The 15,470-nt window shown below is 40.3% G+C and overlaps 2 protein-coding genes across 3 annotated transcripts in view; one reads left to right on the forward strand and one right to left on the reverse strand.

Moving 5' to 3' along the window:
• Positions 1-4,085: 4,085 nt before the first annotated feature.
• On the reverse strand, positions 4,086-7,475 carry SNAP29 (synaptosome associated protein 29). Of its 2 annotated transcripts, none has more exons than XM_053470812.1 (6): positions 7,193-7,475; positions 6,702-6,974; positions 5,925-6,118; positions 5,367-5,452; positions 5,023-5,115; positions 4,086-4,567 (listed from the first exon to the last, which is right to left on the reverse strand). In XM_053470812.1, exons 2-6 carry the CDS (start codon positions 6,939-6,941, stop codon positions 4,407-4,409), a joined length of 774 nt encoding a protein of 257 aa, XP_053326787.1. In that variant the 5' UTR covers positions 6,942-6,974; positions 7,193-7,475; the 3' UTR covers positions 4,086-4,406. The 2 variants fall into 2 exon arrangements, with proteins under 2 accessions (XP_053326787.1, XP_053326795.1); XM_053470820.1 differs by lacking the exon at positions 7,193-7,475 and adding an exon at positions 7,127-7,182.
• Positions 7,476-7,528: 53 nt separating this feature from the next.
• PI4KA (phosphatidylinositol 4-kinase alpha) overlaps positions 7,529-15,470 on the forward strand; it is a 46,365-nt gene continuing 38,423 nt past the window's right edge. Inside the window, exons 1-4 of the mRNA XM_053470868.1 lie at positions 7,529-7,653; positions 14,454-14,570; positions 14,836-14,929; positions 15,258-15,346. Of these exons, the coding sequence (XP_053326843.1) occupies positions 7,549-7,653; positions 14,454-14,570; positions 14,836-14,929; positions 15,258-15,346 (405 nt within the window). The 5' untranslated portion in view covers positions 7,529-7,548. The remainder of the gene's footprint in view (positions 7,654-14,453; positions 14,571-14,835; positions 14,930-15,257; positions 15,347-15,470) is intronic.

The following is a 15,470-nucleotide window of genomic DNA, read 5'->3' on the forward strand; positions in this document are numbered from 1 at the left end:
ATTTAGGTATTTCAGAAAAACAATTATCAAAAGCAGATATAATATATATATAAAGCTGATATTATCTGAGTATTAGGATCTAGGTATAGGGTAAAGGGGGGTATAGGGGATAGTGTAGAAGGGTATGAAGGACTCTTGGTCCCAGATGAAGCTACCTTAAAATGAGCTGGCTCCATTTACTTAGGGGTCAGTATAGACTGAGTTTGAGGGTCAGCATTAAACTGAAGCCAGTAAAACCAGGTTCTATGGTACTTCTCCATCTGGCCCTCTGATTTCCTCCAGTTCCCGAGTGGTCTCCACCCTCAGCAACTATTTGTGAAAAGATGGAGGTGATATGCCTCCCCAGTGACGGGGGAACATTGCCTTAGTTCATCAAATAATAATAATGATAATTAATTTCTTGTACTGTGATTATGGCAGGGAGGAAATTTGTGAAGCGTGACGTGGATTTTAACCCAAAAGGGCATTATAGGTGGGCAGTTCCACTAAATGTCGAGAGTGGAACCTCCAACAGATGTTTGGAAGGTCTGGAAAGATCTTGTGGCGCCAAGAATGTGTATGATACAAGTTGGCGAGCAACAACTCCTACAAGACAACTTATGTGTGGTACAAATTTCCCACATCGACACCAAGAAGAGCAATAGGGAAAGCGGGCAGATGTCAGGAGTAGAGACAAACAGGGTGAACCAAGAAGCAAGAAAGAGGACAAATACCGGGTAACCTAAAGAAGAGGAGGGTAGAAATCGAAAAATACACAAGAACCAACGCTCTGGAACACTGGAGTACTGTGAAAGAAGCCTGGGTGTTTTTTATAGTGCTGCAGGTCTTCACTCATCCCCTCTACATAAGAGGAGGACACCTTAGCATGGGAGGTAAGGGCCATAGGGGCCTGACCCCTTCCTTACTTAGTGGTGGATCAAGTCTTCTTCCTTTTTTAATATTCGAGGTGTGATTGAGTCTTGAACCATACTTGGATGTGTTTGTTTGTCCGTGCCTGCCCTGCCGTAGCTCTAGGTCTCAGGGAACAATTTCCCTTTAAATATTTTTCTAATTTGAGGGAAATTCAGTGCCCTGTACCTGTATGTGTCTACCTGCCAGCGTCTACCCAGTTTACTACTACTGAAGCTGCTGGTTTATCACCTTCCAAGTGATCAATTCATCAAACTGGGATAAGTTCAGTCCCATAGCATGCTGCTGTATGTGACTATCCATTGGTGTAGTGTTGCTGTTGTTGGTGGTCCTGCAACAGAAAATCAAAGCCTTTGAATTTTGTCCAAACCGAATGGTCTGGAAATGAAATTCATTGTCTGACAACTAACGCATCACAAATGAAAGTAGAATTCATTTTATTTGCTGTGGACAAGTCTACTATGTAGTGTGCACTCCCTATAAAAAATAATTGATCACTGTTAGTTCCTTTTTTCACAAAAAATTTACATTACATATTTTGATGTTTGCGGTTTGTTGTCTATGGATGTTGTTTAATCATCACTAATTTGCATGTCAATAGCAAACGAGGCAAATGAATTGCTTTCGAACACTGCAAATCAGGGAGACGGTTATACGTTGTCTTTCACATTTAGTACTGAATGTTTTATACACTGTGTTCAATGCAAGCGGCCGCAGCTGCATCTTCATTTTGAGCAGGCCCAGGAAGGAAATGTTGGGGGAGGAGAGCTGATGGTGCCTGGGGTCTACAGCAGCTTCCTCTTGTCCTGGGCTTTCCATCATTCACTGAAGGTTTGTGTTTGAATGAAGGAATTCTGTTGTGCGTTCACTGGAATGTCTCACATTTCCTTTCAGGATAAGACCCTTAGGAGAAGCAGCAGTGGCTGTGTTTGAAGTGCAGCAGGATACAGGCCAGCTATTAGAGAGATTCTGGGATCCAGCAGTCACAGCTGCATTCCATTTGCAGTGAAAACAGCTGTTGCATTCCCTGCATTGAAAAGATCCATGCGATTCATTAAAAAAAAAGAAAACCAAAATAAATGTTTGATGTTTTAATGTGGAGTGGTTATTAACTAGTACATTTTACAAATGTAACCCAAAATTTATTACTGCATTATAGGGCAGATGTTTCAAAGCCATACATGTATTAGAAATCAAAAAACCTATGCAAAACCAGAAACCCTGGGAAAGAAATGGGATCATTAGATGCCGAACAGAACAATGCCTAAACCATGCGGTTAACAACACAAAGTCAACTGCTTCTGTACCGCAGCATTCTCAGATGGAAAGGTAACAGTCAGAGTATAAAGGGTTTATACACCTGTCCATCCCATTCCAAAACCATGGGCCTTAATTTAGAGCAGATGATGATGAGAAGTCCAGACTCCCAATCCATCTCAGAAGCGTTTGATGGAATTAAGATCAGGGCTCTGTGCAGGCCACTCGAGTTCCTCCACACCAAACGTGTGAAACCATCCCTTTATGAACTTTGCTTTGTTGAGCAGGAAAGGGCCTTGGCCAAACCGGGTCCAAGTTGGAAGCATACAATTGTCTATAACGTCTGCGTATGCTGTAGCATTAACATTACCCTTCACCAGAATTAACGAGCCTAGCCCAAACCCTATTGCCAATGTTTGCCTATGTGCTTGATTTTTTATGTTTGTTAGCAACATGTGCTGATGAAACGCTGAAACTTAATAATTAGGGGGGTATCCAGAAACCTTTGGTCATATCGTGTATTTCTGAAAAGTAGATGACCCAGGGTATTTCACTAGTGACTTGTCATGCAGTCACGTGCCCACCAATTTCTGCAAAAATCAGTTTTTATACTAATTCTTCACAAAATGTTGTTCCCAAACTTGCTCAGCTGTCCTGATTATGGACATGATGCATAGATTTTGATGGTATATTTTTCAATTGACAGGGCACAAACGCCCATTTTGAAATGTTTTGTTTCTTTGGATCTATGTCACATCTCGAATAGTTTAGCAGCCCAGGAATTAAAAAAACCCCCCACAAACGTACATATTTCTGGAAAGCAGACAACACAGGATATTCCCTTAGGAGCGCTGGGAAATTGAAACTCAACCATTTTGCAAATAATCTTTGCCAAAATTGTTTTAATGATTTTCTGCACCTTTGACTTCTTTGACAGGGTGTGCTGCTTGAAAATAAGCCTTGCCTTGAATCATCACAGATTCACTAATGCAGATAGTTTGGGGTATATGTTTCACAGAAACCTGCCAGGTTGTGGCCCAATGGGAGCATGTTGGAACCTTTTTACAGTAGTAGCCACTTTACTTGTATACCTAAACATGAAAAAACAGGAGAAATGTGTTGTCCTTAGAAATGATTTCAATCCATTGCTGCATGCCCAACAATCTAAAAACACCAATCTTTTTCTTATATGCCAGGGCCCTGGGGTCTTATAATAATCGTTTTCTTATTATTTATTTTATTTAATTTCTCATGCTCCTCCCAACACAACTGCTATGTGCGCTGAAATATCACATACATTACATTATCTTTTTATATAGCACAGACTATTCATAGCCTTATAACTGTCGGTCACATAGTTAAACAGTCAGAAAGCCAGGGCACTGTTATTGAAAAATAAAAAGATGATTATGCTAAATGTTGATGATAGCTTGCATTAAATTTTAATGGTTTTTGTAGAAAGAAAAAAAAAAGAAACATAACTTCTGTGGATACAATGGGTTAATATAGATGAAATAATATAAAAACCTAGAACAAGACATGGGACATATAGTATGTCATGCCTTTTAGGAAACAATGAGAAGAAAATTAACAATTTTGTTCAGTGTAATAAGTTCTGAGATGTATTGTTGCAACACTTTTTAAACCTCTTCAATAAACTCTTTTCAGGCAACCTGCACTGTATCGATAACACATTAATATTAACATTTTAAGAATGACCTTCAATTAACAAAACTTATTAGAAAGAAAAATCTAGAACTAAAAAAAAAAAAAACCTATTCACAGCTTGATTCGTAATTGGTCACATTCTACACATATTCAAAATAAAATCAATATTTTAAGAACATCGGGGGATAGCTTGTCAATTGAACGATTAAGAAAAATAAAAGAGTAATATGTGGTCATTGCAGAAAAGGCCATTGCACATGTATCAAGGAATTTATTTGTTCAACAGCTTGACCTTAAATCTATGTAAAATGTTTGCACACGTTTAAATCACTTTAAAACAGTACACATTAAGAGCATTTCTTAATTAAGGATAACACTGTGACATATTCATTTTTTTTAGCAAGGCAGCCTGTGAGGTTCAACCATCTACATTACTTCCTCGAAAGGATTGTTTTGAGTCCAAAGAATAAAAGAGGGTGAATTGATGATCTTGGCCTGTGTATAAACCTAAAGGAAATAAGACTAGATTTGGAGTGTATGGATCAATAGATATAGTGGTTTCAGATCGACTTTCACAGTTCTTTCCTTATCCGCTCGTCTGTGGTCTTGATGTTCAAGTCTAGATTTTCCACCTTTCCAGAAAGCCGTCCAATCACCTCATCCTGCTCATCAATCTCAGTCTGAAGCCCAAGGGCAAGGTTCTTAAGGCGACCTAAACCTAGCGACATATCATCTACAAGAGAACAAACATGAATACACAAATTATAAAAAAGTGTTTTCCAAAACTAAATGTACATTGTGGTGATACCCATTATATGTTACACAAGTCTTTGGTGTGCGCCAATCATTACACAGAACAGAATGGCACTTTTATCTATAATACTAAAAAAAAAAGGCAATACAAACAATATGATATAGATAGCAGGTTGGGGGATAAACTTGTATTAGAGCGCAGAAACTAAAATTCAGCAAAATAGGCTTCCACTAAAGCTTTTGCAGGTGAGAGCACAGGGAAAATAAAACGGATGGGTCGATGAACCAATGAACTCTAGGGCAGGGCAGTGTGGAGACTTAAAAAAAATATTGTTTTTGCACAGCCCATGGGTGAGCATGTTTACCTATAACTTGGTAAAGTGACAAAGGTTATGTATGTGTGCTGCTTCCCTCCAGTGAGTGAACAGTACTCACCTAAATTATTATCGATTTTTTGATGGTAATTTTTGAGAGCCTGGTTCTTGTGTTGGTATCCAGAGCTGGATGCACTCGGATTAGTACCGAGCTCTGTAATATAAACATAATACTGAAAATGACAATTTAACTTAAGCCAAGCGTGAAAAAGGAAACCATAAAAAAAAATACATTTCACAAAAACAATACTTGGTAATGTCATGAACAACGGCATGACAACTGAAACACGGAAACATATAACTTGACACCAAACGCGTCTTAATGGTCATAGGAAATAGTCTCCTTTAGACGTCCACACAGTATCTAATTTGACATCAGCCTGATGTGCACTTTTTTGAACTAACCTGCTGCTTCCCTCCTGAGTCGGTTGGGGTGAGTGGCTTGATATTTGTCTTCCTGTTCTTTGCTCATGGTCATGGCCTCTTGTAGCCTGAATGTTAAACGTAACAAGTTGAAAAAGAATATAACAGAAGACAAATGCGAAGTCATCACAAATGTGCAGCACTCAAACCATTTCTGCATTAACACAACACAACACACAAAACATCACAAATGGGAGCAAATGTGAAATTACGTATAATCGGGTGCGGCTGCCCCATGGGTTGCTCTGATTTAAATATTGGGCTAGTTGGATAGGATTGAACATGTTGTCCACCGGACTTAATGTTGTCAGCCCTCCCCTGCACAAAGTTATATAGGACTGCACTTATGGATAGATTACACATCACATTTATAATCAAACTATAGGGTTACTGAACAACAGCATGGTTTATTGTTATAAAGCCTGGCTTGGGGATTGAAAATACTAAATAGTGTATTCTTCTATTGAATGTGCCTATGCAGAAGTACTACGACAAAATTAAAGTAATGTACATTTATGACAAATGTCAGCATTTGTTTACTTGTTGCTAGCGCTGTAATCAGCAGCTCCGTTCTGCACAGGGACTTCTACAGGTTTAGCTCTGAAGTAGTTTGTGAAGCCACTGAACATGCTCTTAATGCTATTAATGTGTCTCTGGCTGGTCTTCATATCCTGTTCCATCTTATCCACCATCTTTTCTGTGCGTTTCAATGCTTCTCCCTGACGAATCAGCTCCTAAGGAGAAAACACATACTTTTATGAGGACTTGTTGAGAAGTAATAATAGTACAACTGAAAATACCCCCCCACACACACACAAACCCACCCAAACAGATTATTTAGTACACATTCTGGATATTTGTCCTTAACCAAAAGACCCATTAATACAAATGTAAAAAAAAAACTTCTATAGCATAAAAACCTTTTTTGGGTGTAAGCAACAGTCATTATGTGCAAATTTGCTCGAAATGCACATTCTCTGTCAATATAAAACTTTGTTTCTCCGGAATAAATTGTTCAAAGCCGTTTTTTGTGTATTTCAGGTGCTGTTTAATAGAAAATGCACTCGATCTAGGACTAGGGGATTAGGAATCCAGACTAAAGCATTAGCAAAAAGAAAATATATTTTTGTTTTTACAACTCATAATACACTCATATCAAAAAAACACTCTAAAGAAAGAGGGACTTTTGAGGACAAAGGGATTTGGACCCCAAAAAGGGACTGTCTCTCCTAATCGGGGATAGTTGGTAGGAACGCATCACCAGAAACTTCGGGGATAAAGACACATCCATCTCTAGTTCCCGTAAAAATGTCTCACCTGAGCGGTATCCACCCCAACCTGTTCGGACTCATAGAGGAGGGATAAAGACCTGTTGCTGCTGTCCACTGTTGACTGTGCCCTCCTCATGACTTCATGTTGCAAAGACATCTGTCTGTCAGCCTCCTCTCTCTTCCTCCTCTGTGCTGGGTCTTCATAGGGGTCTCCGCTATTGTTCCAATTGACGGTCTTGAAGTCATCGTCCTCATCTTCATCAAAAGGGTTGTAGCTTTTGGACATGGTGGAAATGAGATTTGTCCCAACTGGTTTAAACTACGACATGAAAATCAAACAGCTTGTTAGCTATTAACACCAATTCACTGTCATTTTACCTCAGATTACTACTGTGACAGGAAATCAAGTCTAAGGATGAAACGGATACATTATAAGAACTGAAAAACACATCATATTAACAGCGTTATTACCGCTAGAATAGCCCCAGATATAGCCGCAATGACACTGAAAATAACGAATTTTAGCAAATAACTCACTGCTCTATTGAAGAGAATCCACCGGTCACCTGACTGGGTATGACCACTACATCCGCCCCTCCTGCGACGTCATACGTCTTACTTCCGCCCGAATTATTGTCAGTTTAAACATAACCTAAATAAAGCAGGAAAATGTGTCACTTTAACTTCTATTATTCTATTTGTCCTCAAAACGTAGCTTGGCGCGATCCCCGCATCTAATTCTGCCAGCTTCGAACGCCCTAATTCTGAACGTAATTCCAGTTCCCAAGGCAACAGTGTCGGCTTCCACGTTTGGTCAACGTCACTTCTTCCGGAGGTCACGTGGCCGTTCACATCTGGGTCTGCTGACGTCATTTGACGGGTCCGGGTGAAACATGGCGTCCAAGGGGGGCGGCTGTAGCTCCCGGGGTTTCTATTTTAACACCGTGCTGTCGTTAGCCCGCTCCCTGGCCGTGCAGAGACCAGCGGCGCTGGAGAAGGTGAGCTGACGGGTTGTCAGGGGTCATTGTAAGCTTATTCAGGTATCTGCAGAACAAGTTAGCAATGCGTTCTCCGATTTACCATTCAGTGGCGATGTTTACCTGTCACTGCAGATGTGTTATTGGGCCTCAGTGCCGTGTTGGTCTTACAGACGAAGTCATTGCGTGTTTATAAAGAGAATTAGCTTGTGGTCATGGGAGTAGGTGGCTGTCTCTAGGGCTTGTCAATGGCAGGTAATGGCTGTCAACTTTGAGTGCTTTATGGTCAGTGACTAGTAACTAATGTTTGTGTTCGGTGAGTGCAGCGATGGTGATCAGAGGGAGTTATTGGCAGCTACTGAAAGCTGTCATCACAAGTCCATTCAGTTCAGTAGAGTTAACTTTTTGGAGGCTGTATAGAAAGCATAGTTGTGATGCAAATGTGGAGCAATCACCATAGCAACCAATAGGCTTCACTATACACCTGATCTGCTATTTATCTGTTACCCCCAACACATTTTAGGCTGTCTTTATTAATGTTTGGGTGTGATGCAAGATGATTTTTGTTTTTAGCTCCAATGCTGTTCACTCAAATATTTCTATATCCTAACCGCGAAGTAACGGCGACATAATAAAAACGGTATTAACGCCAATTATTCACTTGTGACTAAACCGTGCTATCTCTTACACGTGGAGAATAATTCAAAAAAGCCCACTTTTGTTTACATTAGAGGAGCAATGTTTACAAGTTACTGAGCATTATGAGAGCTGTATTCCACAACAGCTGCAGAGACTCTTATAAGCATGATGGGAGTCGTAGTCGTAGATGGGAGCTAAAACCTGTTGTTCCAAGTCAGCTGTGTCAATGACATGCAGTGCTAAACATACAAATTAAGAGAATAAATATATATAAATAAGTCATATATACTTTTGTGCTGGGCTGCTTAGTGGTATGTACTTTTACTGGTGACCGTAAAGGCCAAAAATCTTCAAATACCCTTAAAAGGTTCACTCCAAGTTGAGCAAATCATTCTTTACTCTTAAATGACCTGCTTATAGGCTTGTTCTAAAAAAAATAAAGGACACATGGACCGTTTCATGAAACACATACAGTTGTATAAGCTACAGAAATCACTATTACTTAGCATAACTTGGTTTATGATGTAATAGGGCTTGACCTTTGTCATTCTAGTCTAATCGCCAAAGGAATGCATGCAATTTACAAACTCTGTACTACATTCTGCTTTGTCCATCACATAACTAACACTAGCACTACCTGCCATTTAGCGCTAATCTTCCATGTAATAGAATCTTAGGGCCATGTTTGACTAATGTGTTTAATGCACGATGGCCTCATTGACAAGTTTGCGCTGGCCACATAAACTTTTCAAGTGCCGGCCGGCCTGAAGTGCCGCATTGCGGTATGTGGGACATAGTGTTGAATAATTGGTTCTTGCTCTCGCCTTTTACATCCCACTCACTGCCGGAGTGCACGTTACTAGTGAAAGGTATATGTGTCATGAAAGGATGGTAATAAAACATTGTTTTTGTGGAAAGTGCTTATAAGCGGTTAATTACCGAGGTTTGCTTGTATGTGAATGATTGTTTGTCTAGCTTTCCTGTATTGCAAGTGGGTTTCTGCTGTTCCTCAGCACTTTCCATTGCAAAACGGGCAGACCTCTCATTTCCTTAGTGTCTTCTACTTTTAGTTAGTGTTGGCTAATATTAACCCTTAACTCCTGCCTGTGTTTTCTTAATGTGATTTCAGTATCTCGGTCTTCTCTCTGTTTCTTGATTTTGCCACATTGTTTTCCACCATTCCATATATTGACAGTCTTGCCCACTCATCAGTCTCTTGGTCAAGTCTCTGTCCTTAAGGTTTTTTTTTTTTTTAACCACTTCAATATATCGGTTCTTTGTTTCGCCATCAGCTTCTCTGGATTAATTTCCTCCAACTCACATTTATTTCTTATAATAATTCCTATAGTCTAAAATACTTGACGTCGCTACTTGCGAACGGCCTTGTAAATTGCAAAGGTCTTCTCTTTCTCCTCATATTTTTTATTGTGACCCCTAACTTTGCCTCTCCTATTTACCCTGTAGGGGGTCATTTTCTCGTACTTCTGAGCTCTCACCCTTTGATCCCTGGTGTACTTCATTTTGGATTGGTGTATAGCGTGTAGTACCTTTGGGGATGTTCCTAAGCAAATGTAATTCAATCTGAGCACTCTTTTGTTTATTAAGCAAATCTGAGTATTTCCCTACCTTTGCTGGGGCTTTATGTATGCAAACCAAATGTCAAATCTTGAGGATCTGTGACACTCAGTAATAAAAAAGGTAAGATTTCAGACCGCTCTAGAAGGGTAAATATTTTCAAGATTTTGTAAATTGTGATTTCTTTTTTTAAACTATTTAGACAACTGTTTCTAAAGCCAGGAAAGCATCCATTCGCAAAGATGAATATATAGGATAAACTGCTATAACATTTTAGTAGCCACAGCTCCTGAGGTAAACATCCTCGTATCTTATTCCTAGAATGCAAACAGCAACAAGATCCTTTTGCGGAGTCGTTAAAGTAAATCTAATAAAGTGTCATAGCGCTCATGCTTGTAATCGGTGTTTATTTACATTGTGAAATCCATGATAACTTTGTATACACGATGTGGCGTAGGTATATATTCTGCGTTCCTTCAGTCTACAAAATGGAAATACTGCTTTATATTGTTACTCTTAAAAAGAGAGACTCGCTGATGAATACTGTAGATAGGCTAACAAATTAAGGTAAACAGTCCTATTCCTGCTTATCTATACGGCTTTTATACCTGTGTGGGGCAGGTCATGGTTTTTCTTACATATCACATAATATAAAAATCTGGTGGCCATTGGCAGGATCTACTGGGATTTTCACGCACAATCATCTCTAGGGTTTACAGAGAATGGTCTGAAAAAGAGATGCTATAGTCGAAAGGAGGGTCCTCGCTCATTGACCTATCGTGTCCTCCTGCAAAGTATGGAGGTAGTGGTGGTGGGAACATGAGGAGTTCGTCACCCACGGTTACACCAACTGGCTGATTTCTGGAGGCTTCTGGGTCCTCGGAGTCACCGGCCAGATGTTTTTTCTCAAACAGACAGCCATGTAGAAACACAAGCTGATGAGTGCCGTTATCTGCAGTACGCAAGCTCCACAGACTTTAGGGGTTTTGTCTGTGTTGGATACTGGCTTGCAGGCTGGTAGCACAAGTCCTGGGATACTAAGTAGTACCCCGCAAGCCACTTGGATCCCAAGTATTACGAACTACGCAAACTGACGGCTTTTCCTGCAGATGAAGCGTCTATCTGGATCCGACGGGTCTCCTGCCAATTCCCTCCTTCTTCTCTCTAGTATGGCAGTAAACTCTGCCATCACTAAACATACCAGCCCTATCCCAGCAAGTACCGGGCCGATCACCTTGTAGGTCTTACAGCTGTCAGACTGGCGTGGCTGGAACCCATAGGCAGAAAGTACAGATCTGCCGCACAAGAGCGCCCAGCCAAGTACATACAGCGTGAATGTCATTTTGCTTCTTGTGTGAGGGCTAGGAGTGCCAAAGCAAGTGCACTCCATGATGGCTGAAATGTGTACCTGTCAGGTGTCAGTCAAAAGTGGTCAGGTGATGAGACTCGCACCTATGTGCAGGGTATTGCATGCACACAAATGAAAGCCTTTTAATCTCTGCCTATTTTGTCTTTTCAAATCCAATTGAAAGCGCAATTTCACTCCCTGTAGTGGACAGGTAAATGTTATGCTCAGTACTGCTACTGTTCATAATCTGAACACAGCAGTATTTGACATCACAGTCAGGGCAGGCTTTACCACAGTGCAAGGGCCATATGGGTGTTCTGCCCTGGTTCCGAATATCCTCAGAGCCAATATACAGCTGCCTCTTTCACAAATTACAGTGTTTTATTCCACATGACTCAACCCCCTCTCCTTACACAAAGTGGTTTGTTCCAAAGAGACTTTCTGCAGTATCAAGAAGTAAGGGCTTCTTTGACATTGCTCATGCTTCACAGAAATACTTGTAGCTTGTTAATAGATGACAATGTTAAAGATGCTTGGACATGAGAAGAAGTTCACACTTAATAAAAGACAATTAACCCCTTAAGGACCAGACTGTTTATTTTTTTTTTCGGTACCCTTTTTGACCAAGGATGTTTTGACACTTTGGAGGTGCTCGTGTTAATCTGTAATTTTCTCCCCTCCCATTTAGTGTACCCACACATTTTTTTTTGATCTTGTCATCTAATTTCCTAAAAGGAAAAAAAAGAGTAAAAAGCACTTTTTCGGACTTATTGGAAAAATATTTTACTCATCTACAAAATCTAATGAAAAAACCTGCTAAATAGATTCTATAGTTTGTCTAGTTTAGAAATACCAAATTTTTCTATGTTTGTTTTTTTGCAAGTAATATGGTAAGTACAAGTACCATATTGCTATGTTGAAACCATTTTTTCCCCAGATCTGGCCATTCTGCCCCCATGTGCTATTTTGGACATATTTGAAGCTGGCTAATTTTTAAAAAATATTTTTTTAAAAAAAACACTAGATGCTGCTATTTGAACCTTTTCCATTCGTGAGATTCTGCCGCCAGCCATTGTCGTGTTTTTTTTTTTCTTCACGCAAGTTGTACTTCAGGTATGGATGTACAGCTCCCGGTATACGTCGCTGTAAAACAACAACCCATTATGTGTTCGGCAACATCTCCTGAGTACAGTTAATACTGCCCATGCATGGGTTTGTCAGGTTGTTTTTAGAGTTAAAGGCCACATTTGGGAAGAGCAAATTTTTAAACTTGCAACTTTGACATCTGGTCCTTCTGCCAATCAATCATAAGTAGAAAATCCTCTTTATTATCTAAAATATAAATAAAACCAAAGGCGCAGTATCCACAATCTCATAAAGTGCAAAAACATTTTGTCCCATAGTGGAATTAAAATGTCATTGCAGCAGAATACAGAATCCCACATGAGCTGAGCAAACAGGCCAAGTATCAAGCTTCGACTACCCGTTATACATCAGATAAGAACTTTTCAGAGTGGCATATCTGGGGGGCAGAGTGGGATATTGGGGGCACAGTGGCATATAGGTGGTATAAGGCATATTTGGAGTGCACAGTGGCATATCTGGGGGGCCTTCTGCTATATCTGGGGGGCAGAGTGGCATATCTGGGGGTATAAGGCATTTCAGAGGGCACAGTGGCATATAATCAACTCATTTGGCCTCCAGTATCATCTATATGCAGATGATACCCAAACCTACCAGTCTTCTCCTGATCTCTCTCCATCTCTCGTGTCCCGTTTTACCAATTGCTTGTCTGCTATTTCCTCATGGATGTCACAACGCTGCCTGAAACATAATCTTTCTAAAACTGAACTCATTATCTTCCCTCCCTCCATCGCCACTCCACTACCTGAATTCTCTATCACCATTAACAACACAACTATCTCTCCTACTAACCAGGCCCGATGCCTCAAACCTCTCCTTCATCCCTCACATTCAGTCCCTCGCCAGATCCTGCCACTTGCACCAAAAAAACATCTTTCGTATCCGCCTATTCCTCACCCAAGAATCCACAAAAACTCTGGTTCGTTCACTTATCATTTCCCGTCTTGACTACTGCAACACTCTTCTGATTGGCATTCCACTGTCTGTCCTAAATGCTGCTGCTAGGCTTATCTTCCTTGCACGTCGCTCCCCTTCTGCTTCCCCACTCTGTGAAACCCTCCACTGGCTCCCAATTACCTTTAGAATTACATTTAAAATCCTGGTACTAACATATAAGGCCCTTCATAACAATGCTACTCCATACATTTCTGCCCTCATAAGCAAACACTCGATCCCTACGTTCTTCCCATGGGCTAAGGCTCTCCTCACTTATCACCTCTTCCTTTTCCCGTCTACAAGATTTCACTCGAGCTGCCCCATATCTCTGGAATCTACTTCCAACAAACCTTTGGCATTCACCCTCCCAACATTCAAGAAACATTTCAAAACCTACTTCTTCAGAGAAGCCGCACCATCTTAGCTGCTAGAACTTCCCTGTCATTGATACAACCACCACACTACCTCTCACCCTTTCTCTATGCCTTATGTTTGTCACCCCATTCCCTCTAGATTGTAAGCTTGCGAGCAGGGCTCTCTCCACCGACTGTATCGGTTTATCTTAATCTGTCAATTCTTGTCTTGTCATACCCCTTGTATATATGTATTGTATTAAGCGCTGCGTAAACTGTTGGCGCTGTATAAATAAAAGATAATAATATCAGGGGGGTATAAGGCATATCCGGGGTATAAGGCATATCAGAGGACACTATGGCATATAGGGGATATAAGGCTTATCTGGGGGTGCAGAGGGGTATATGGCATATGGGTTGGCAGAGGGGTAATTCTGTGGGTATAAGGCATATCTGGGGAGGGTGGAGTGGCATATCAGGTGGTATAAGGCATATCAGGGGGCACAGGGGTATATCAGGGCGGTATAAGGCATATAGGGGTTATAAGGCATATCTAGGGGTATAAGGAATATCTGGGAGGCAATGTGGCAAGCCTGGGCTCAGATGTGCATAACTGGGGGGCAGGTTGGGAAATAAAAACATGAAATGCATTTTTCTCAGTTTTTTTATTCTCCTATTTGTTTTTAACATCCAGTAATTTTAAATAAACAAAAAATGTACATTTGTTTTGTATTTCACAATTGATTAATCGAAAATAATCATTAGTTGCAGCCCTAGACAAGTCTGTTTTGTATTCATCTTAAATGCCGCATTCTCCCTATATGTAGGTGCAGAAACTACTGTGTATGTGCCCTGTGGATTTCCATGGAGTATTCCAGCTGGATGAGCGGCGCAGAGATGCACTCATTGCTTTGGGTATATTTCTGGTGGAGTCAGATCTTCAGGTATACAGCAAGCACAGGTTTAATATAATTTAATAAACACTTGACAACAATTAGTGATCCAATGTTTGCATAATGGGTTATGCAGTGTGAGACATCGCACATATATCCCCTTTTCTTCCATGCATTCAGTATTGACACAAAGAACGTCTTTCGCGTTTGACTGAAAAAAAAAACAACTTTTTTTTCCAGTAGGAAAAGGCATTTCTAGTTATTTCTCCCATCTGGTTTTGGAATTAAACATCTTGATTTATATCCTGATTTTTAGCACAAAGACACTGTGGTTCCCTATCTCCTGAAGCTGGTAAAGGGACTTCCCAAAGTTCTGTGGATAGAAGAAAGCAATGCACGGAAGGGCAAAGGTAGAACTTTCTTCTTCATTGTCATATGCAGGCCCTCTATGCAGAAAATAGGATCGAATTATTGATGACCTTCAATAAAACCCTGTCCTTAATCAAACAGTACACCAATATACCACATTTATTAATAGTACCTATAAAATGCTATATCTTCACCGAGTCTTACTGCTAGTCCTTTCCCTGTTCTCAGGATCACACATTACATTGTACGGTGATCTGCAAGATACATTATTATCACTTGCTTTCAGTCACATAAAACTAGGATCCAGATCTTAAAGAGATTTCATTTTTATGTGCCATAAATAGCCATAAATATATTTTTTGGCAACAGGGACGCTTCCAGTGGCAGAGATCTTCAGCTTCTGTCTTGTGACTTTACTCTCAGATGTTGCTCACAGGGATCTGTCATTCAGGAGTCAGGTAAATGGGTTTTCTTGAATTGACATTTGCCTTTGCAAAATTTTGCATCATTTTGTTAAATGTCTACATCCAATCACTGATTGCAACTCAATTCCTAATATTTTGGCTGAGAAAGGAAAATGAC

This window comes from Spea bombifrons, chromosome 1 (assembly GCF_027358695.1).
Source record: "Spea bombifrons isolate aSpeBom1 chromosome 1, aSpeBom1.2.pri, whole genome shotgun sequence".
Lineage (NCBI taxonomy): Eukaryota > Metazoa > Chordata > Amphibia > Anura > Pelobatidae > Spea > Spea bombifrons.

Excerpts from the sequence above, each read along its gene's own strand:
- SNAP29 (XM_053470812.1), bottom strand. The coding sequence starts at position 6,941 with ATGTCCAAAAGCTACAACCCTTTTGATGAAGATGAGGACGATGACTTC. Across the intron at positions 5,453-5,924 it reads GATTACAGCGCTAGCAACAA|GCTACAAGAGGCCATGACCA; the intron begins GTAAACAAATGC and ends TTTAACATTCAG. Across the intron at positions 5,116-5,366 it reads ACTCAGGAGGGAAGCAGCAG|AGCTCGGTACTAATCCGAGT; the intron begins GTTAGTTCAAAA and ends TTTATATTACAG.